The 22,192-nt window shown below is 42.6% G+C and overlaps 2 protein-coding genes and 1 long non-coding RNA gene across 3 annotated transcripts; 1 reads left to right on the top strand and 2 right to left on the bottom strand.

Annotated features, from left to right (window-relative positions):
- Positions 1–1,450: 1,450 nt before the first annotated feature.
- chst2b (carbohydrate (N-acetylglucosamine-6-O) sulfotransferase 2b) lies at positions 1,451–6,324 on the bottom strand. Its single transcript, XM_082546256.1, has one exon. It carries the CDS (start codon positions 3,679–3,681, stop codon positions 2,284–2,286), a length of 1,398 nt encoding a protein of 465 aa, XP_082402382.1. The 5' UTR covers positions 3,682–6,324; the 3' UTR covers positions 1,451–2,283.
- A 222-nt stretch (positions 6,325–6,546) lies between these two features.
- trpc1 (transient receptor potential cation channel, subfamily C, member 1) lies at positions 6,547–22,004 on the top strand. The gene is made up of 13 exons (XM_082546915.1): positions 6,547–7,482; positions 8,301–8,455; positions 8,542–8,643; positions 8,761–8,963; positions 9,770–9,901; positions 10,071–10,266; positions 11,244–11,580; positions 13,233–13,372; positions 14,177–14,323; positions 18,958–19,142; positions 20,610–20,811; positions 21,185–21,379; positions 21,470–22,004. The coding sequence occupies exons 1-13, from the start codon at positions 7,317–7,319 to the stop codon at positions 21,695–21,697; spliced, it is 2,388 nt and encodes a 795-aa protein (XP_082403041.1). The 5' UTR covers positions 6,547–7,316; the 3' UTR covers positions 21,698–22,004.
- On the bottom strand, positions 15,156–15,739 carry LOC309714440. Its single transcript, XR_014278929.1, has 2 exons — positions 15,398–15,739; positions 15,156–15,310 (listed from the first exon to the last, which is right to left on the bottom strand). It is a non-coding gene; the product is annotated as an uncharacterized lncRNA (long non-coding RNA).
- Positions 22,005–22,192: the final 188 nt, after the last annotated feature.

Raw genomic sequence — 22,192 nt, 5'->3', positions numbered from 1 at the left:
ATACTTTCTGAAACACAATTGCTAGTTTTTATGTCATTTGGCCAGAGGGGCCGATGGCGCGATATGGCAGCCTCGTTTCTGTCAGTCTGCCCCAGGGCAGCTGTGGCTACAACTGTAGCTTGCCTCCACCAGTGTGTGAATGTGAGAGTGAATGAATAGTGGAATTGTACAGCGCTTTGAGGGCCCCGAAAAGCGCTATATAAATGCAATCCATTATTATTATTATTTGCTAATATTTGAAGCAACACATCACCGTTATATAACACAATCTGTTGGCTTCTGTTGCATATCCGTTTGATGCAGAAAGTTTCCATACGGTACGTAAATCCAATTTCAATGTTCACCAGGATCTACTTCCGCATGGGAGGAAGAAGCTTCTCTCAAGTCTCCTTTGTCGTTGTTGTGGGAGTCGCCGGCCACTGAGCTTTCAAGTACAATTTTTAGACGTTTTTGCATCCCGAGCAAAAGGCTGAAACTACAGTCAGGTGTGTAAAAAGACATTTAGCACAATGAATGTGTTTGGATGTTACTTTTACAGGTGACTGTTGAAATGGGAAATTTTGCTAAGGTGCTGTTGTCAACAGAATTGAAGTTGACAGTAACTGTAATTACTTCTTCCACCCAGCTATTAAAATATCCCCAGCTATTGTGACTAACGTTTTTCAGCCATGCACTTAAAGATACCGTGTGGAGTTTTAAGTACTACTCAGTAGTTGTTTTACGTCAGGCTTTACTAGCATTAGTTTGCCAAAAAAGGAAAAACCTAAACAAAGCAGGAAATCTAAACCAATAGAGAAGTACACAGACTCGGTTTATAACTTTTCAAATGTGGCTTGCAGTTGTTTCCACCCTGTCTGACAGATATATATATATACACACACACGCGCACACACACTTCATGCTGGTGAGCAACACCGAATGTAAACAGTTTGCTTGCCAGAAACCTCCACAGGGCACCTTTAGGTTATGTAGCAAATAGCAACAAATATATGACACCTCTCCAGCACAGTGGTTCTCAAACAGTGACAAAAGGTGTGCACTGAATAAAGTTTTGATAAAGCTTATTCATTCAAGACAAAATTTGTTATACATCCTGATTGTAAATTAAAATAAACGTAGCACATTTATTATTATTCTGCTCCAGGTTTCTTCCTATTAAAAGGTGTTTTTCCTTCCCACGGTCTCTAAGTGTTTGTTCATATAGGGTCGTTTGATTGTTGGGTCTTTACCTTACAATAAAACCACCTTGAGGAGAATGCTGTTGTGATTTGGTGCTAAATAAATAAAACTGCATTGAATTTAACCGAATCATTCAATTCTGCATTAAACCCTTCATCTTATTTTGGTGTGCTAACTTCCAGGTTGTTCCCTGCAGCCAATTTTGTGAACCACTTCCACTCCCCCCCCCCCCCAAGTAGGCGTTAAAATAACTGAGTTCAACACAAATGCATAAACTGTATTGTTAACTATGAACTTTACTCAATGCAATATTCCCAGATGTGTTTTTTTTTTATAAGAGCAAGCAATTGTAAACATTGGAAATGGTAGAACAAGCAGACTGCTGACACCAACAGAGAGACTTTTCCAAATCTGGAGCTATGACATTGTCCACAGTGTATGATATCATCCTGTCAGGATGTGACGACAAAAAATAATAATAATAAGAAAATGTAAGAAAAACCCAAATCAAAACATCCCCCTTTTTGTAAAATCTAGCCGTAGCACTACTGCTGTTCTGATCACACCTCTACCAATGGCACAAGAATCCAATCCAGTGATTGTCTCTGACACGTCTCAAATATTAACATTAGCAGTCAACTTCTTTTTTTCTTCTTTTTTAATCAGTTGGATTTTTTAACCCTTCCTTTAACTAGTTTCACTTTTACAGACAGTATGAAGACTGGAAAACAGATTTTTTTTCTTTTGAACATTCAAAAAATATCCCCAAAACATCCACTTTGAAGTGTCATCATAACAAGATACATGAATTATACAGTAGCTTCTTTTTCCTTTTTTTTTTTCCTCTGAAAGTTGCAGCTTTGAGTCAATTGTTCTTAGACGTTGCAGTGTCGAGGTCTAAGGTCCCGTCTGGTGTTCCGGTAAAAAAGAAGTGGTCCTTTTCAACGGAGCTGCAATTGCTCGACTGACGGTACATTCCAAATGCGGCCGATGTAGATCCAGGAACATGGACTTAAAGTAAAGCTTTATTTCCACAAAATAAGGAAATGGCACTCTATGCAAAATTAACATTAAATTAAATGGTCTTTGGTGGTGAGGATGTTTTCACAGTCTGGAGTGTGTCAGTAGTGATTTGCTCAAGTCCTTGGCCTCCCCGGCTGTTCTCACTCTCTCGTAACCTAGAACTGACATGGAGTGGTGGCAGTAGTCTTCCACTTGTTTGATCTGTTGGATGCTGAGCACTGTTCTCCATGCACTTGCAGCTTGTGTGGCATTCCTGGAGGAGACTATAAATGGCTTAGATGAGGAACTGGAGCCACTGGTCATGTTCAAAGCAAACATCTCAATGTCATGGTTGGTAGTGAGGTTGGCAAAGCGGTAGACGCTCCTCAGGGTCTTAACTGGGTTTTCGACCAGGTCTTCGTAACGTACGGCCATGTACTTCCCCTTCAGCCAGCTGGGTGGATTTAAGGCAGTCCTCAAAGTCCTGGAGGTACGGTCGCAGATCACCTCCATGGCTCCAATGGAGTGGTAGTCTGAGCCATCCTTCTTGTTAGCTTTGTGCCCGGGGTCCACGAAAGGTATCCGCCGAAGTTTGGGGTCTCTGCTGCGGACCACCTGTAAATTCTCCCGTATCAGGCCGTGTCTGGATTTGATCCTGGAGTTGGCTACTGCCCGTGGGTCTCTAACCAAGTGTATCACCTTCAAATCCAAGGACGGATCCTCCATGAGCGGGGCCAGCACATTTACATCCAATATGCGGACCCCTTTAATGACTATGGTGCTATATTTCAGGCACTCTTCCTCCAACAGTCTAAGGCTTTGAGGGGGACACTTTTTACACACCTTATCATCCACCATCCCCACCACCTCCTTCCTATAGGCTGAGCAGAGGGGATATGAGCACACCACTTTATTGAGGGTGGCCCCAAACAGTCCGAGGGAGGTGAAATTCTTACCTCCCGGGCTGTTGTAAAGTTGGAAAACAGACAGATCACAGCGGTATAAGGAGCTAAGCATGTCCCTGGCCGCCCCTTGCAATGACACGGCATCACCGGGGTACAGTTTCTGCCAGATGTGCCACATTGGCTCATACAAGAAGAACACATCTGCATTTTGATTAAACAGCTCCCCAAAAAAGGAAGAGCCTGACCTCCAGGTGGTCAGCACATAGATAAGCTGCCTCTTCTTAGCCAGCGAGGGTCTGTACAGGAAGCGAATGTCAGATCTGCTCTGATAAGTGGTGCTCCTCATCTGATGATTACACTGCTGCGGCTCCTTAGTCCATTTATAATTAGCCAAGTTAAGCATAGTGAGCACGAGCAGTAACAAATAGGCCATAAATAACACAATCCTCTTCCTGCGTAGCACTTTCATCACGATCCCAGGCTGTGCTATTATCTTGGTATGATTCCTGTATGTTTTAAGCTTCCTTCCAAAGCCTGCATCCTTCTCCCAAGGCGCTGTCAACTTCAGTGGTTGATGATATTGTTTGCCTCGCATCTGTACCCTCGGAGAGTGGCTCTCACCGCTGGACGAAGCTCCTTACATTGACTGTGCACCAACACGCTCGGTAGTGTGTTTATGGGCTGCACCGGGAATTAAGTAATGTATTCGGCACCAGTTCGACAGCCACTAAACGATATAGCTTTTTCACTGCACTGCGCAATGTTCGTCATAGAAATGGCAGAAGAGAGGAGCGTTAAAGTTGTCCATATCAGGCTTTGCAGTGATTCTGTGTTTGGCCCGCGTTCAAAACAAAAACCAAGAAGCCTTCAGCATTGTAACAGACGCCCAGTTTGAGCACGTTCAGCGGAAGCATCCTCGCGCAGTTACCAGCTGGAACATCCTCAGAAATGCGGTGGATTCGGGCGTCGGTCACGATTCCGCGCGACGGGCCGGATCCTCTAAATTACTCCGCAGCTGCCATGATGGAGCAGAGAAACGCTTTTATCCGCAGTTAGGGCTCTTACACGTTTCTCCGTCTCGTTCTTCTGCTCGTCCAACTAATACAAACTGGGCCGATTCAATCTGAATAGCAGGACCAAGACCCGCCCTCCGAGAGAGCGCATTGGAGCGCGACGAGTCGACGCTCGTCAGCCAGCTTACGTCATTGGACCTGCTGCGAGCCTGTCACGTTAATGGTGGCTCCGACAGATCACAGCAACGGTAGATGAGGAGGGCATGGGGGATGGATGGTGGTGGTGCTGTTGTTATGTTTAGGTGAAGTCCACCTCACATTGTCTGAACCGTACTCTAGCCTCTCGTTTGTACACATCTAAAAGCGATTAGCAGTTTTCTGTTTTGTTTTTTGTTCCGTTTTTTCAATATACAACCTATTTTTACTATTTCTTTAATAAAAGTGTTAAGGCCGTGATTGTATTCCAAAGCCGGCCTTTACTTTTCCTTTTACGCACGTCCTCCTCATCGTGTGTGACTGCAAGAGAGAATCAATATTTCAGATTAAATGTATTAGCCCCCCCTCACGACAGCCACAAGAGGGTAGCCTGGGGTTTGTCTTAAAAGCAGCAAAGAAAAACCCTGTTTCATTACAAAAGAGCTATGCACATACCACCGAATCTAATTTTTCAAAAATAGAAACTCTTGAATTTTAAACTGATCTGAGAGTGATGGCCTACAGCATGATTGTAGAGGATGTAATAATTTTTCATTGGACGTGATAGAAACACTCAGCGGCAGTGACAAGCACTCCTCTCAAGTGGAATCAGCTGAAATGGGACATTTGACAGCTGTTCCCCAGGAACTGGAAAGGCCATGATGTTGTATGAAGGGAAACACATGCTCTGCAGATTGAAAATCATCTTTCCTAAGAGGCTTGCCTGTGCGGGATTACAACCTTGAACAAGCGGGGTGGGGAGAGCATAGACTGAATGAATTGAAACCGCTCGAGTCCCTTGACCCTCCCCAGCGAGGAACCTCTAAATATGTAGGGTAATATCCACGTTGTGATTTTACTATACTGTTTCTCATCAAGCCCTGCTCAGATGCTGTGCGTGGTGTGAGTCCTTCTGAAGTGCGACATATTAGGCTTTGTGTTGGCTATACAGTATTTCCTTCCTGTTCTCGGTAACGTGTGCTTTCAATATATCTTCATTTTTATTTTTGTTCTCAGCCAATGCGGGTGTCTACAGCGAAATACCTTTGTGCAGACTGCCCTCTGCTGGAGCATTGAGGTCCCACCCTTCAAAACGAAGAGCAGACTTCCACATCATGAACAAATATATTAATCATACATATGACATAATAATTTCTATTCGTTTTTCAGTGTGCAAGCATATAGATAATAGAGCTTAGTTTAAGAAAAATATTTTAATCTTATTCTTTTATAAGGAAGCTTGTTTTTAATATGAAACCTTTCTGTGCAACCGCTTCATTCCACCTGCATTTTACAGATGTTTATAAAACATAAAACAAAAGCTATATTAGGATTCGGTGCTGTTGGAAAGCAAAGAGCCCGTCATTGAATGTGTTTTTCTTGTATCAAGTCAAATAGTGAAGAGAATAATAAGTGCACGTTTTCCTCCCCGCCCTATTTTCAACATGTATTCACACTGTGACAGAAACCCGCCCAGGAAATTACTTCTGTTTCAGTGCATGGTATTTGTTCTGTTTGGCAGTGGAAGTGCTGAGCGTGGTGAGTAAAGTAATATATTTGTCTCACATCATCAGAAATGTGTGTGGTGATGATTTGCAAGCCGCTATTCAATATTCACAAATTTCTTACTTAAAAAAAGAAAGAAACAAAGACCTTTCTACATTTTAGAAGCCAACTGTGTTACAATTATAGAAAAACCAAAGGTCGTCTTTAATGACATCTGATTTAAAACGTAATAATAATAATCTCGGTCTTAACTCGGCCTGCATGAGAGCAGACCATTAATTATCAGTGCTTTATCACTAAGCATGCTGACTCACTGTCACTTCATTATGGCTTATTGAGTTGGATGTGAAGGCTTGTTACATTTTGTGTTTTCTTTTGATTTCACTTGAACTGAATGAAGTACATGTTCCCTAAAACTGTATTCCAGTCCATATTAAACCCTTTCCTTCACTGGTCGCAGCATTTTTTTGCAATATTCTTTGCAGGTTGTTAAAAGTGGGTGGATTGATTCCAATAGCAAAAGTCTCGAAAACTGATAGTATCAGATACTAGTGCGATATGACTTTGTTTCTATCTATCACTGTGTTAAATACTTTTTTGGAAATAAAACGTATATCCAAGAAATCCACTATGAAAAAGGTTTTTTTTTGTTATCACTGTTTACTTCATCTATAGGTTATAGAACATTTAAACAACAGAAGCTGACATAAGGTGCTTTAAACACAGACACGTTTACATTTCAGCATAATTATAAAGAGATTTCACTGAATCAGGATACCAGATGTATTTCCTAACAGTCTGTCACGGATTATATGAGCCCATATGCCGCCATATCCATATCCATGTGCACTGAATGTCACCCATGCATGTCCCAACACAGCATTTCCATCAGGACTTTCACATTACTGCAGGAAGTGACCTGAGCAGGAGCCACAGCCATTGCGGATTTCTGTTTATCTCCCAGTCTTTACCGCTTAGCATACTGTATGTGTGTAGTTCATGCTTCAGAGTCAGCACGTGTGCATGCACTGTCACAGTGAACGCTCACACGCTGTGAATTTACACAGTGTACTGTACACGGCAAAGATGCACTGTTACGTAATCACGGAGAAGAGGCTTTGCGCCTGCGAAACGATCAAGCAGGTGGAGGAGGAAACATGCGCAGTGCAAACCTCGCCAGCAGCATCAGGACCACTGCGATGCAAGTGAGAAGATGGTGCTTGTAAACACGCCGCGAGAAATGACCGCGTTGTTTCGTCTACTTGCCGTCGCCGTGAACACTTTTTAACCCCACGTTTGAGATCGATGGTGCGAAAAGGGCTACAATAGGCGATATTTTAACCCCGAAAAAAGGGAAAAAGCGAACGCACCGGAGCTGGGACGGTAATGCCAGCGATTACTGGCACTGGTTTAAGTCGGCCGCTTTAAACCTCTGCTGCGCAACTACAGAAGCATTCTTCGCATGTCATCGCATATGACGGGATTTCTCGTGTAATGGTCGTCGGTTTCTAGTGGGATGCACATCAGCGTCTTGCCGTACTCGCTCTCCGTCGTAATGGCAGCTCTGTACCATGGCACGGACGCTTCCTCTCCGGACAAATTCCTGGCCTTGAAAGACGTGAGAGAAGTGAAAGAGGAGACGACTCTGGACGAGAAACTCTTCCTCCTGGCATGCGAGAAAGGTTTGGCTCTTGTTTCGTCTAATTTAATATCTGGGCTGTTGTTCCCTGTTTGCAATGCAATGGGATGTCCGTGCAACACGTGACTACGAGCTGAAGGAAGCTCGTTATTGTGATCATTAGGGATGCTGAAGCTACATGTCTCATGTAGGAGGTAGAGCGCACACGCAGTGACAGCATGGCAGATGTCATACAGGCTCATTTAGCAGCTGGCAAACTACTCAATCATTACAGATCCCCCCACTCCAGTGTATGCCACTCACAGCTGCCCACACTTTGGATACTGTGGTAATTTGCCCAAGGGGCAGTTAACAGTTAAATGTCTGCTCCACTTTAAGTTTCTCTCCCTGGTCTCCTGACTTTTCACAAACCCCAACATGGAAAGTTAATGCAAACAAGCTGAATGCCAGCAAGGCAAGACGTAGACAGTGTAAGTGTAAAATAACAAAGAGGCATGGGTTTTCTCAACTAGTCCCCGTGGCGTGAGAATATTTCATTGATAAGTTAAGAACATTGTACAGGCAGAAGTGTGCTAAGCCAATAACTGCCACTGTGACCATATAAAGTCTCCCTAAACGTGGCCCAGCAACAGAAATTGTCCTTTGAGGGAGATGTTATTGTTACACAAGATTAAGGGTTGCCGCTGGATCTGAGCCTGTTCTCTGAAAGAGCTCGCCTGATAACCGGCGCTGTGTGTTTGTGTCGTTTTGGCACCGCGCTCACACTAATGTTTCGCTTCTTCAAAGGATCCGCCTTTGTGAGAACTTGCCAAGGTGGATCACATTTATGATGTGCTGCTTTGTCCTTGACTTGCTTCTCAGGTGACTACTACATGGTGAAGAAACTGCTGGAGGAGAACAGACACGGCGAGCTCAACATCAACAGTGTGGACGTGCTGGGCCGAGATGCAGTGACCATCGCCATCGAGAACGAGAATCTGGACATCCTTCAGCTGCTCTTGGAGTATGGCTGCCAGGTAACAAGCAAGCACAGACTAGGGGTAAAATAATATACACAAGACATCATTTACATCACTAAAATTGTGCATTTCTTTCTGTGTAGGCAACAGACGCTTTGTTGGTGGCCATAGACTCAGAGGTGGTAGGAGCCGTGGACATTCTCCTTAACCACAGGCCAAGGAGATCTTCTAAGCCCTCTATTGCTGTAAGTCTGCTGTTATTACTCGTTTTCAAGAAAAGAAACACCATTAAGGCAAAAACTTGCTTATCAATTTCTATAATTCACTTACAGTATTTTTTTTTTAATCCATGCTCTTGTCAGAAACTGATGCAGCGCATCCAGAATCCAGAGTATTCCACCACCATGGATGTGGCTCCAGTCATCCTGGCAGCCCACAGGAACAACTACGAGATCCTGACCATGCTGCTCAAGCAGGACATCTCTCTCCCCCGGCCTCACGCTGTTGGCTGTGAGTGCACGCTCTGCAACGTTAAAAACAAGAAGGACAGCTTACGCCACTCCAGGTACAGTTAACTAGAGCTCACAAAATACTTAAGTGGCACTGACTTTGTGCAGACGAGTGCATTAAGAGCACCAGCGGACTATTTCTTTGCTCAATTACTTTAAATTGGAATAGTCAATACCACTTCTGTTTTGTAGGTGATGTTTTGATTGTTTTGACCCAACAAATCAACCCAGTTTTGCTCCAAGTAAAGTGGCTCTTGTGAAACATTGCAGCCTCTTGTTTCGATGGCAGCATTAGGTTGAAAATCCAGTCTGCTGCTCCTAGAAGTCGATGATTTAATCAACACACTGGGTTTTAGGAATTCTTTAGCCATTTTTTACAGTCCAATGAATGCCCAAAGTATCTTCCTTGTCCCCGAGAGGACTCCTGATTTTCTCTGTTATTGTCAAGCTCGACTGATCTAGCTGTAGAGAGTCGGTATTGGTATTTTACTGAAATACAAAATCAATACAAACTCTAATTTAAGGGAAAACAGCAAAACAGCAGCAGTTCCTCTGGGAAGAAGGAGTACTTGGTTTCTGATACCTTCTCGGACTTGCAGATGAGATTTTGCTGATCTCTTCCGCAGGGGCCTTTATTTTCTCTGTGCAGGGCAGTGTGGCCTCCCACACAGTACACTAAATGAATCACTCTGCAGTTTGGCTGCCAAACAACATAGAGGTGAAAGAAGGTATAAATGAAACAGATAGAGGACTGAATGTTTCTCCTTATTTCTTCTCCCATCTGCACAAGTCTGTCATGTTTCCACCTATCCCCTTTGGGGAGGTTTTAACCGCCTCGTTTCTGTTGATGGTGGTGGGTTAGGTTCCGTCTCGACATCTACCGCTGCCTAGCCAGCCCCTCTCTCATCATGCTGACAGAGGAAGATCCCATACTCAGGGCCTTTGAGCTGAGCGCAGACCTAAAGGAGCTCAGTCTCGTTGAAGTGGAGTTCAGGTAGAGTCAACATGCTGCACATGCATCAGAGCGTTAATCCAATTTCTTTGCCTGTAAACAGATGCAAATACATATAGCGATGCTGTAAATCCTTTCTTTTATAGCCTGAGATTGATAAGAATCTTAACCTTTTAATATCCTCTTATTTGATCTAATTTATTTGCTCTAGAACTGACTATGAGGAACTGGCAAAGCAGTGCAAGATGTTTGCCAAAGACCTGCTGGCTCAGGCTCGAAACTCTCGAGAGCTAGAAGTGATTCTCAACCACACATCCACCGAGGATCATGTTGACAAGAGAGGCTTACTGGAGGAGCGCATGAATCTCAGTCGACTTAAACTGGCCATCAAGTACAACCAAAAAGAGGTTTGCATACATCACTGGGCAGGTAGTAACATACTGTTTACTGCTGAAGACACTCATAAGGTTTCTACAGAGGGCAAAAGGGCAATGTGACTAATAACAAATGAGTCCACCTCCTATTTATTGTTAGAATGGCTGCCCTGATTTGTGACAGATTATAGCAGCAAGAGCGTAAGGGAAGGTTAACAAGTTGGTGGTGAAACCTGCTATGTTGTGTGGTTTGTAGACGGTGGCACTGCCTAAAAAAACAGGAAGCCAAGCTGAAGATGCTCATTTAGAGTGATGAAGAGAGGGAGGATTAGAAATGAGTCCATCAGAGGGACAGCTCGGCTTAAGTTGTTGGAGACAAAGTTAGAGAGAAAAGGCTGAGATGGTTTGAGCATGTGAGGAGGTGGCATAGTGGATATATTGGAAAAAAGTTGACGGTAAAACTGTCAGATAGGAAGAGAAGAAGAAGACCACAGAGAAGAAGAAGAATATGCAGAGAGCTGATGTGACAGAAGAGGATGCTAGGGATAGAGTAAGAGGGAGGCAGATAATCTCCTGTGACGATCCCTAACGAGTATCAGAAATTTAAAAAAGAAATGTTTATTGGTTCTGTTGCCTAAAGTTAGAAGAGGAGATTGATGCTGCTGTCGTGTTTGTGCGATAAATCTTAAATTGCAGTCTGCAACTGATTAGTAGAGCTTACATTATAAACAGGGGGAAGCAGGTTGGGTGTTGGAGCTATCCACAGCTCATCACACAGCTATTTATTCTTGAGCCAGTCTTTGTGCTAATCTTCTGGCTGTAGCTTCATATTTATTCCAGTGAAATGATCATCAAAGCAAACCCGCGCCCAGAAACCTAAGAATTGTTCTCACGAAATCTTGAACTCTTTCTTCACTTTGCTGATTTTTCGTAAAGTTTTTCTTTTTTCGTATTAAACATCTGTCCACCGATGCTTTAACTGCCGTTCTCTCTTGATGTCCCTTTTACAGTTTGTGGCTCAGTCCAACTGTCAGCAGTTCCTCAACACTGTCTGGTTTGGAGAGATGGCCAGCTACCGACGCAAGCACACCTGTCTAAAAATGGCCACAGTTCTGAGCGTGGCCATGCTTTGGCCTCTCCTTTCTGTCTGCTACCTTCTGGTGCCACGCTCCCGTGTTGGCCAAATAATCCATACCCCTTTCGTTAAGTTCATCATCCACAGCGCCTCCTACTTCACCTTCCTGCTGCTGCTTAACCTGTACTCTCTGGTCTACAACGAGAACAAGAAGAACACGATGGGGCCCGCGCTTGAGATGATTGATTACCTGCTCATCCTCTGGATCATAGGTCAGACTTTTACCCTGTAAATAACGCATAATGCTGTTTCCAGAGGCGTGTCATGCATTATATGTAGTTATTGTGCTTTATATATTTTAGCGCTTTGATAATTTAATACTTATCTATTTCCTAATGCACTTTAAGGAACTAGAACTAGAGTCAAAACCCAGTCCCACAAACTAAAGGTTAATACGGTAACATGGCATGGTTGAGTGAAAATGAGCGCTTCCTGTTATGATCTGGCTAAAGTCCAGTATCCCGTGTCCATAATCACATCAGGCATTACATGACAAACGGCTGTTTCTACACCAAATGACAGAAAGCCCAGCTTGACCGGATTAAATCCGTCAGCCCTGCTTCTAATTGAGCACAATAGAAAAGAAACTGCAGCTTCTTCTTTCCCCCCTGTGGCCCTTCTGAGTGCTGGTATCAATGAACTCAACACACAGCCGTGGAAACATATTCACACATACACCAGCTATCTTTTCAGAAAAAGGGCGGATAGTGACAGCTGGAAATTGACTCTGCCTCTTTACCTTACCCTTCTGCCAAGAAACCATTAACACGGCTGTTTAGTCTCTTTAATGGCTCTGCTTCCGCAGTAGGCATGTTTGTCTCATTGTTGCAAAAAATCCGAGCCACTTCCACCAGAGACAAAGCATCACGACCACAGCATCTAGGTTTCAGCTCTTTCTTTAATAAATCTTCCCAGTAACTTCATGTGATGGGATGTGAAAGGATTTAGAAGCAATTGACATCTATTATTCAATGATATAAAGTGTTGTGCTGTGCTGTGGGGTAATTGTCAGTTTAGTTTGTACACTGCAGGATTGACATGAGTTTTTCAGTCATTAGATAAGAAGCGTAATAGGGTTTTCCATGGGCTACAATAGCCCACTAGAGGGAGAACATTTCCTTAAGCATTGCAAAAGAGCAGCATCAAAGATAAACTTTGCATTTTTTTTTCTAATGGTTGCGTCATTTTGAAAACAGCCTAAACTCCAAGGCGAGAGGCAATGGTGTACAGTATCCCTGCAGCGTCAACACGTCACCCAAGATGAGTTAAATGAGAGGAATGAGATTACTAACGGTTACCGTTCTCAGACAGCCTCCTGCCTTATGTTATCAGAATGGGAAGGGGAGTTCTTAGAGTTGCAACACTTTTTTGTTTTTTCTTTTTCCTCTCCATTGTTTGCTTTCCCTCTTCCTATCATCTTTCTCCTCTTCCCTCCATCCTGGTATTCCCCTGGGCCAGAGGCCTCACGTTAATGGGAAACTCAGAACTGTAACAGTTTCTGAATCAAGGCATAAGAAAATCCAACTGAACATTAACTTGCACCTGGAGTAATTTTTTTTATTCCTTTTGTACATTTAGAATTGATGAAATACCATTTAAACACAAAAAGACGCTAACCCATCTTAATTAAATTCCACGCACCTCCCTAAATCCCACAGATGACACATTTTCAGCACATTAATCTCTTGATTTCTGTGTCTCACACATTCCTGTTTCCCCCGGGCTCTCTCTGTGAGATGACTGATGGCTGAGCCTTGAAGGGATTTTAAAATGTTGTGGATGACATCCTTTTTCCAGTGGTGGGTGTGTGTGTATACGTCTGTGTGTACGTGGTAATGGTGGATTCTTCCCTCCCCCCCTATAGGAATGGTGTGGTCAGATGTGAAGCGTCTGTGGTATGAGGGGCTGGAAGACTTTCTGGAAGAGTCTAGGAACCAGCTGAGTTTTGTGATGAACTCCCTCTACTTAGCCACCTTTGCTCTGAAGATTGTTGCTCATAGCAAGGTACAGACACATAGCACACACTCCTTACATTTAATGGATAGATAATTAGATTTAAGGTTTCGTGGAATAACGCTTGTGCATATTAACGCTACACTCCAGGGAGGTGTTTTCATCTGTTGTTTCAATTAGATCTCAGATCAAGTTGAAAGCTGGGCAAAGCTATTCTAGGAATTGAGCTTTCTAATGCACCATTAAGACTGATAAAGGTGTAATGTGCCTCACCTAAGGCAGTAAACGGAGCACAGACCACACACAGCCAAACAGTTTTGAAATAGAGGTCTAACTTCTGTTTAGAGTTCTCGTTTCATGTCTTTAAGTAGTCTTCAGGAATAGTTCTCCAGGCTTCTTGAAGGACATTCAAAGCTCTTCTTTTGGGTGTTGGCTTCCTTTTGTTCTGTTCTCTGTCAAGACAATCCGACAGTGCTTCAATTATGTTGAGGTCTGATTTAAGGGAGGTCAGTTCATAATTATGTGGGTTTCCTACCCAGGTATTCGTTTACTCCCTTCTTTAAAAATGGTGTCTTGGCAGCCAACTTTTCATTGGGGCCATTTCTGATGAGATTTTGGCTAACAGTAAATGGTCCAGTAGATTAAGGTCCTGTTTTAGGTCTTTTGCTGGATGTTTTCCTCTTTTTTTAAGAACTGTTCATCTGCATTATATAAATACTTCTTTTCTTCTCCACTTGGCTCAAGACTTGCATAGTGCTGTCCTTTGGAAAAATAATGCCTTCTATGACATTTAAAGACGGTGACAGTACATTCAGATATGTATCTTTCTCTGAATCTCTTTGCTTTGATCTGCAGTTTAAAGATCAGGAGCAGAACAGGAAGGACTGGGATGCCTTCCATCCCATCCTGGTGGCCGAGGGACTGTTTGCCTTTGCCAACGTTCTTAGTTACCTGCGACTTTTCTTCATGTACACCACGAGCTCCATACTGGGCCCTCTACAGGTAGGAAAACAGTTGGAATATACATTAAAGTAGCTGTGAGTGTTTTGTAGAGAGGCTTGATTCTCACTCAGTGCAAGCAGGCAACAACGAGATATGACTGCGATCCCTGAGGGTTTTAAGTGATATATCTGTAAAGCCCTTTAATGAGAAAAAAATGGCCTTATAGTTATGCAATGATTATAAAACTGCTTCGCCTATTTATTTATTTATTTATTTTATCTTTGTCCCGGACGCCACACACACACACCACCCACTCTCTTCCTCTGTTAGTGGATGTGAACACTGCAGGGCGAGCCAACTCTAAGCATCACACCAGCTGTGCTCAGCATAACCATCATCATAAGCATTAAGTATAAGCACAGTGAAGTGAGGCAGCAGATTAATGTGTTCTGCTCTGATAATGCGCACATGATAAACTGAAAAAGGATTTGCAGCTTATTTACCATGTACATCACCATACTGCTATCATCTAAATGAATGACTGCCTTCACAGTTGATTTATTTAAGTATGTGCAATCTATACGATTTTGGCTGCATGGGAATAAATGCAGAGCGGAGAAGGGAAGCTCTTATTAAATACACTTGTGGGATGTTTTTTTTTTTCTTTTCAAATCAAAATTGGATTTATTGTCTGACATTTCTGACAAGGAACATCTCTTATAGAAAATATATCAATGGAGCACTGTGGAAAATATCCAAGTGAAAAATATTCACTAAGCTTCCCGAAGCCTGGAAAAGCTGCACTGGATTCTCTTGATTAGCCTGTTTTTGTCACGGTGCGGCATGGCACACCGTGGAAGGTGTGGGGAAGGAGGACCCAGGCGCGGTGCTCTACGTATAGACAGTGTTTATTTACAGAGGGTGATATCAAACAACAATAAATCCCCGTGTTTCTCCCCAGACTCCCGTGTCGTGTCCTCCAAGTGCTCTCTGCTCCCGTGTCTGCACTCCCGGTGCTCGCTGCTCCTTAAGCCTTCCACGCTCCTCCTGCGGGAAACAATAGCGGCAGCAGTCAGGACACTGAACAATGGCAGGCATACACTACACGCCCAAAACCTAAACTGGGTAACTAACGTGGAGTCCCAAGCAATGATCCCGCGTCGGTGGGAGCTCCAAGACTCTCCTAAGTAGCTCCCCCGACGAGCCCTGATCAGCGGCAGGTGTGTGGCTTCGGGTGTGGCCAGTCCTTCCGCAGGGCCACACCCCTCAGGCCTGCAGGTGGCTGAGCTCCATCCTCCAAGCATCCCCACAGACATAAACACACACACTCACATCTACAATCATGGAGGAGAGCAGCAGCAATACCAAAATACATATAATAATAATAATAATAATAATAATAATAATATAATACATAACTGCTCAGGGATCCTGGGTCGCCCAGTCCCAGGACCCTGACAGTTTTAGCTTATAATGCCAAACATTAGTTTAGAATTAGCTTGCATTTTCTTGCCATTTGCAAAAGGTTATAGATGTTATTAGCCAAGTAGTGTTACTTTTGTCTGTGAAGATTAAAAAAAAATCAAAATGACTTCATTTGAATATTGGAGATTTCTTTGTAGCTTCAGAGAAGCCAGAAGTCTGCTTTGCATATTTTCTACTCAGGCGCCATAGATGTCCCTTTTTATCATATCAGGTTTTATATTATTATCCAGCTGGCAGAGGGAAATCATGAAGCCTGCCATTATCTGAATTTTTGTTAGCAAACGTGAGGTTCATTTTTCCCAATGTGTGACTTTTAAAGCGTAAAGAACTCTTGAGGTGCGCAGTGAGGTCAGTCCTTCCTGTCATTATTTCGAGGTGCTGTTTGTGGTTGACTTATAAAACAGTCAGGGTGCTCTGTAGCTTTTTAATGAGCATTTTTCAGCTACGCTCTTCCTGCTTCACTCTCGTTTTTTTTCTTCTCGCCCTTCTTCTTCACTCTGTGACATAACTGTCTGGCTTGACAGGATGGAAAATCAGCTTTGAAAATACACTTGGTTTGGTTTGGTTGGCGTGTTCGCAGCCGTACTCGCACTCACGTGGCAGACACACCTCTCCTCTAATGCACACGCACCCACACATTTCCACACTCCTGTGATATCTGGCATGCTAGGATTCAGTCCAGTCGTACTCAGGCATGGACACACACACAGACAGTGAGTCAATACTATGTGGGTTGGAATAATGAATGTTTCTCTCATTCTGTCCGCCCTGAAGAGGCCAGCTCATATTTCCGGTGGGTATTGCCCCCAACTGAGTTTGGAAAGAGTGACTGAAAGTGGGAGTATGCGTCTGTGGTGTGGGTCTATCACGGCCCAGACTTAACCTCACTGACATCATTAATGTGCCATAGGCTAACTGAGAGTCAGCTGGGCTATTTGAGTGTGTGTAAGAGAAATAGAAATAAGTCATGCTAAATGTATACGGATTAACTTTAGATGTTGTAAGCAAGGATTAAATTGAACTGAGTCTGTCTCCTAAACGTACAGCTTGTGAAATACTTTCAGATTCTGTTTCCATTAAGGAAACCTAAGGCTTGATCAGCTCCAGGTGTGTGTGATGATCTTCAGGTGTGGCCAGCCACCTGACAGGGCCACACCCACCAGGCCTGACTGAACCCCAGAACTCAGCCACACACACACACACACACACACCTATCACACAAGCATAGAAAAAACACACGGACAGCAGCACAGTGCAGCACACATATCTACAAGATATATAAAAGTCCATAACTGTTCATGGACCCTGGGTCACTCATGACACTATATTTAACATTAACAGTTTTCTGGGCCCAAAACAGCTGAGCTGCTGCACAGATTTCACAGTTTCTGCAGTGAAATCAACAGGAACAAATCTCAGGATGAATCCAGCAACAGCAAAGCTGTAGCTTCCTTTTTATTTACTTTACTACATTTGGTTTAGCTGCAAAGCTGTTTTTGTTGCGGGAATGTCAGTGTTTACTGAAACTAGACTGCTATTGAAACCAGAATGGTATATGGCTGTTTGAATTGGCTACTCAGTAGAGACCCACCAACATAGTCTTCTGCCCGCTGTGAAGTAGGTGAATCCTGACCTGACTAAATGAGGCCTCATACACTTCCATGTCGTGGACATCTCCAGACTGTGTGGAGTTGGCATTTTCTCCCTGTGCCCACTCTGGCTTCCTGCCACACTCCAAAAATGCATTTGTTAGGTGGAATGGAAATTGTTAATTGATTGTATGTGTTAATGTGGGCTTTCAGTGGCTGCCTGTTTCTCTGTATCAGCCCTCTGATGTGCTGTGACCTGCTCAGAGGGTACCCTGCCTTTTCCCCTGTGACAGCTAGAATAGGCTCCAGCCTCAGGAACCCAAAATTGAACAAGCAGTTGAGAAAATGGATGGATAAATAGATGCATTTAATTTTCACTCTCTAAATTAAATAACATAAAATTTCCTCTCATTATCTAACAGTGCTGCATTGAGTATCTTTGGTTAGATTTATTTGAGGTATGCATTAGACCTCCTCCAGTCACGGTGAGGAGGTAATACCCTGCTATATTTCTGTTCTGTTTGTACAGTAACCAGTTTAGGATATCTGTCAGGCAGGGAGCACCCACATCTCCTAAATCAGATGTGTACAAAGTGGCAGATGAATACACTGGGGGAATAAATCACCCGAACAGACCAAACTTTCTCAAATAGACTCCCTGGGTTCCAGCACAAACTCTGTACTCACCATTCATCAAACATCATGATTCGTCATGCAGCCAGAATGGTTTTCTCTTACACTGGACACTTTATATGTGTTTGTGTTTTGCAAGGGTAGGAGTGTGTTCTGACCTTGTTTGACCATCTCGAGGTCCTTATAAACAGATATGCGGCACAAGCCTGTAAATAGTGGGTTTCCAATGCTTTAAGAAGATTTCTGTGTTCTCGTCCTCTCTCTGGCTTCCTCCGTGTTTGTCTCTGTGTTTCTTCAGGTAGGTTGAGAGAACTCTAGCAGCCAGAATAAGTAGGTTTTCTTCCTCTTCCCTGAGGAACCACTACTAAATCTGAACATGGGTGAAAAAACACGCTAAGAGTGGTCAGAGAGTGGTGAAGCAGTGCGAGCATGCGTCTTTCTAAAGTCTGAATGGCTTTGAAAAGAAGTACTAGAGTAAAAATTCAGTATACAAAGTAGAAACGAATTCTGCTGGACTGTTGTTGAATTTAAATGTACTACAGTGTTACTTTTACATAATTTACACTTTCTGTGACATTTTAAAAATCAGAGAGTTGCACTCTAATATATTGTAATTGTAAGTGTGTCTAATTAATGTGTAGTTGGGCTTTTAATATATCACAGTCCAGTTGCACAAAAGTTATTTGATTAGAGAACATAGAAAATCTAGTTTATCAAATCTTCTAAGTCTCTAGCATTACCCAGACTTTCAATAAACTTGATTGATTGGTGTTTTAAAGGGAGATCTAGTTAGCACAGAGAATGTGATACTGCAATATCTTGGTTGTTTTCATTTCAGGCCAGTGTTGTTCAGATCAGACATTAAGCAGAGTCAAGTTTAATCCAATCCAGCTGCTTAAAGGCTGATGAAGATTATTGAGATTTCTTTGAGAAAGCTGTTAGAGCAAGCAGCACAAGATTAACGGGAAAATGTTAATCTCTCGCTAGATCTCCATGGGACAAATGCTGCAGGAGTTTGGAAAGTTTTTGGGCCTCTTCCTGCTTGTGTTATTCTCCTTCACCATTGGACTCACCCAGCTCTATGGAAAGGACCAGAAAGATAAGGAAAACAATCCACCCAAGGACTGCGGGGGCATCTTCTGCGAGCAGCAGAGCAACGACGCATTCCACACGTATGGGCAAACCTCATTCTGTCACTTTGGACAGCGATGGCGTCAATGACTGTTTAGTGTATATGTTGAGGGATGTTGGAGGTTATATAAAACCTTTATATATGTTTTTATCCTTTATATATGTTTATATGCATACATGATCTTTATATACTGTAAAATTAGATCATAACATTGAAAGAGACAGCAAAGTGTGGGAGCACTTTAACAGTTATGCAGCACAGACTTTATTCAGTACTGTGAAGTCTAAGCACAAGGGTGCTTTCTTCAGAGCTAAAAAAAATAGATAAGTCAACATAGTTTAAAAAGCCTATGAGGCACTGCAAATGCATATGAAAGGACTGTTATAAAAATAAACACTGTGTAGCTCATACATTCTTCAATTCATGTACATGGAAAACACTAATTTAGACAGAATTTGGACAGAAACTAAACAGTGATTTTTAACATAAGCAGGGACAAATGTTAATAGTACAAATAGTGTGCTTAAATAAATACAAGAAATACACAGAAATCTATACAATACATAGAGTAAAACTTGTAAATGTTACAATTCAAGTCAGATTTTTAGGAGAAAATTGCAGCACAAGCTGTGAAGATGAGACAAGACATCCGAAGCATCACAAGAAAACTCTCCCTCGCCTTCCATCTTCATGTAAAAGTATAAAAACAAAAATAACTGATAGGTTACGTGACGCATAATCCTTTTTTTTTTATTTGAAAGTAGTCTTTTATGTAATTGTGCACATTACACCTTTTTTACAGATGAGTAAGCACATCTGTGTTCCCTGGAAGCTTTGTAAATCTTATTAGTAGTTATGAAGTAGTCGGTCATGTGCAGGTTGTGTAATGAAGTCTGCACAGCAGTCAGATTGCTCATGTCTCTCTCTGCTTGCTTTTCTCTTTTGACATTTTGTGCATCGGAGCACACCTCAGTTTAGAGCGGCTTAACAACAAATCATTTAAATCCTACATTCAGTTAAAAAATTTAAAACAAAGGAGAAATTGTTTTGCATTTGAAGTGACACATTTCAGAAAATTTGGCACATGATCCTACTTAAATCACATGTTAACAACCCCTAAACTGACTAATTGTTGCACTTTAGAATTGTGTTTGTTTTTTAATGCCTGCAGGCCCAAAGATAATGACCACTGAATATTGGTTTTCAGACATTTTCATTGTGTGCAGAGATTTCTCCAGATTCTCTTAATCTTCTAATAAAGTGATATATGTAGGTACTTGAATCTGCATGCCCCCTAGCATTTTTACAATAAGAAATGCTATTCTTAAAATATTTCCCCACATAGTGCTTCAAAGAGTCCTGAACCCTTCCTCGTTTTTATGAAAGACTTTCTAGGGAGCTCTTTTTATGTAAATGTAGGTTTGTATTTATTTCTCAACTTTTTTTGGAGACAGGGTTGTATGTTTAAACCTGACCTGCACACGTACTAGCGTCGTCTCTTTTGCAGATTTATGGGGACCTGCTATGCACTGTTCTGGTACATCTTCTCCCTGGCACACGTTGCACTCTTCGTCACCCGCATCAGCTACACAGAGGAGCTGCGCTCTTTTGTCGGCGCCATGATCATAGGCACCTACAACATCGTGGTGGTTATTGTGCTGACCAAGCTGCTGGTGGCCATGCTCCATAAAAGCTTCAGGCAAATTGCTGTAAGTGTAAATAAGTTTTGGCGCTGATGGTCTCAGTGCTGCCACGGGCAGTTTGAATTTGTCCTGGCATTGAAATCTCCGACGGTTTTCGTTTACTGTTAAGGTTTAATTTTCCTCAAAGTAGCCCTGAATTGTTCCACAGATGTTAGCTACTTTCTTTCCTTGGAACCGCTCTTTGCAGCCTGCTTGATTTCGATTGCAATAAGTGCAACTTATCTTTCACAAAAATCTGTTCCCCTAAGTTTCCACTGTGTGGTGGTTTTGCATTTTCAACATTCCTCCTGTAAAACTGTGTGTGAAAGTTTAAATGCATGAAAGTTTTCCAACATTCCTTCGTTCTTAAGTGTTCTTATTGGCTTTTGGACTCCTGTAGAATCACGAGGATAAAGAGTGGAAGTTTGCCCGGGCCAAATTGTGGCTCAGCTACTTTGATGACAAGTGCACGCTGCCTCCACCCTTAAACATCCTCCCTTCTCCAAAGACTGTCTGCTACTTGGTGACCAGCCTGAGCAAGTGGATCTGTTCACACACCTCGAAGGGCAAAGTGAAGAGACAGAACAGTCTGAAGGTGAGAGATAAACAATATTGTAAAAGTTTGATTCAAACCCATCTTCTAATCTTCAACAAATGACCCTCTGTGTTAATGCTGTCCTTACAGGAGTGGAAGAACCTGAAGCAGAAGCGGGATGAGAACTACCAGAAGATCATGTGCTGTCTAGTTCACCGCTACCTGACCTCCACCCGGCAGAAGATGCAAAGCACAGACCAGGCTACGGTGGAAAATCTGAACGACCTTCGCCAAGACCTGTCAAAGTTTCGCAATGAGATGAGGGACCTGTTGGGTTTCCGGACCTCCAAATATGCCATGTTCTACCCAAGGAGCTAAAAAAAAGACTTGTTATTCTTTCCCCTCCTGTCCTCTTGACAAAATCTTTGCTTCTTGTTTATCTGGGCTGCTGTGTGACCCGAGCATGTGCAAAAAAAAAAAAAAAAAAATAGAAAGAAAAAAATACTCTGCTCTTTTGAGTCACAGAGGCTATTAAACCTCACTTTAAGCCTGGAACTTAACTAGACAAATATGTATCCTCCACCAAAGCCTCCAGACTCAGGCCTCCTATCTATTACTCAGCTATGTAACCTTTTTTGTAAATAAAAAAAGCCATTGTTTTCAATAGATAAATAAAGATTTAAGAAAAAAACACACACTGGATATTTCATGGCTTTTTTCGTTTTGGCTGCAACAGGTCTGAAAGCAAAACTATTCAGCCAATCCCCGAGCTGTCCGCTCCACGAGAGAGTTGCGCTACAAACACCTCATCCATTCTGATGCTTAGCAGAGCGTGTTTGCCTCGACCGCTCTAAACAGACCCGATATTATGTG

This window comes from Aulonocara stuartgranti, assembly GCF_965226115.1.
Source record: "Aulonocara stuartgranti genome assembly, chromosome: 9".
Classification (NCBI taxonomy): domain Eukaryota; kingdom Metazoa; phylum Chordata; class Actinopteri; order Cichliformes; family Cichlidae; genus Aulonocara; species Aulonocara stuartgranti.
This window is presented reverse-complemented; position numbering and strand designations above follow the sequence as displayed.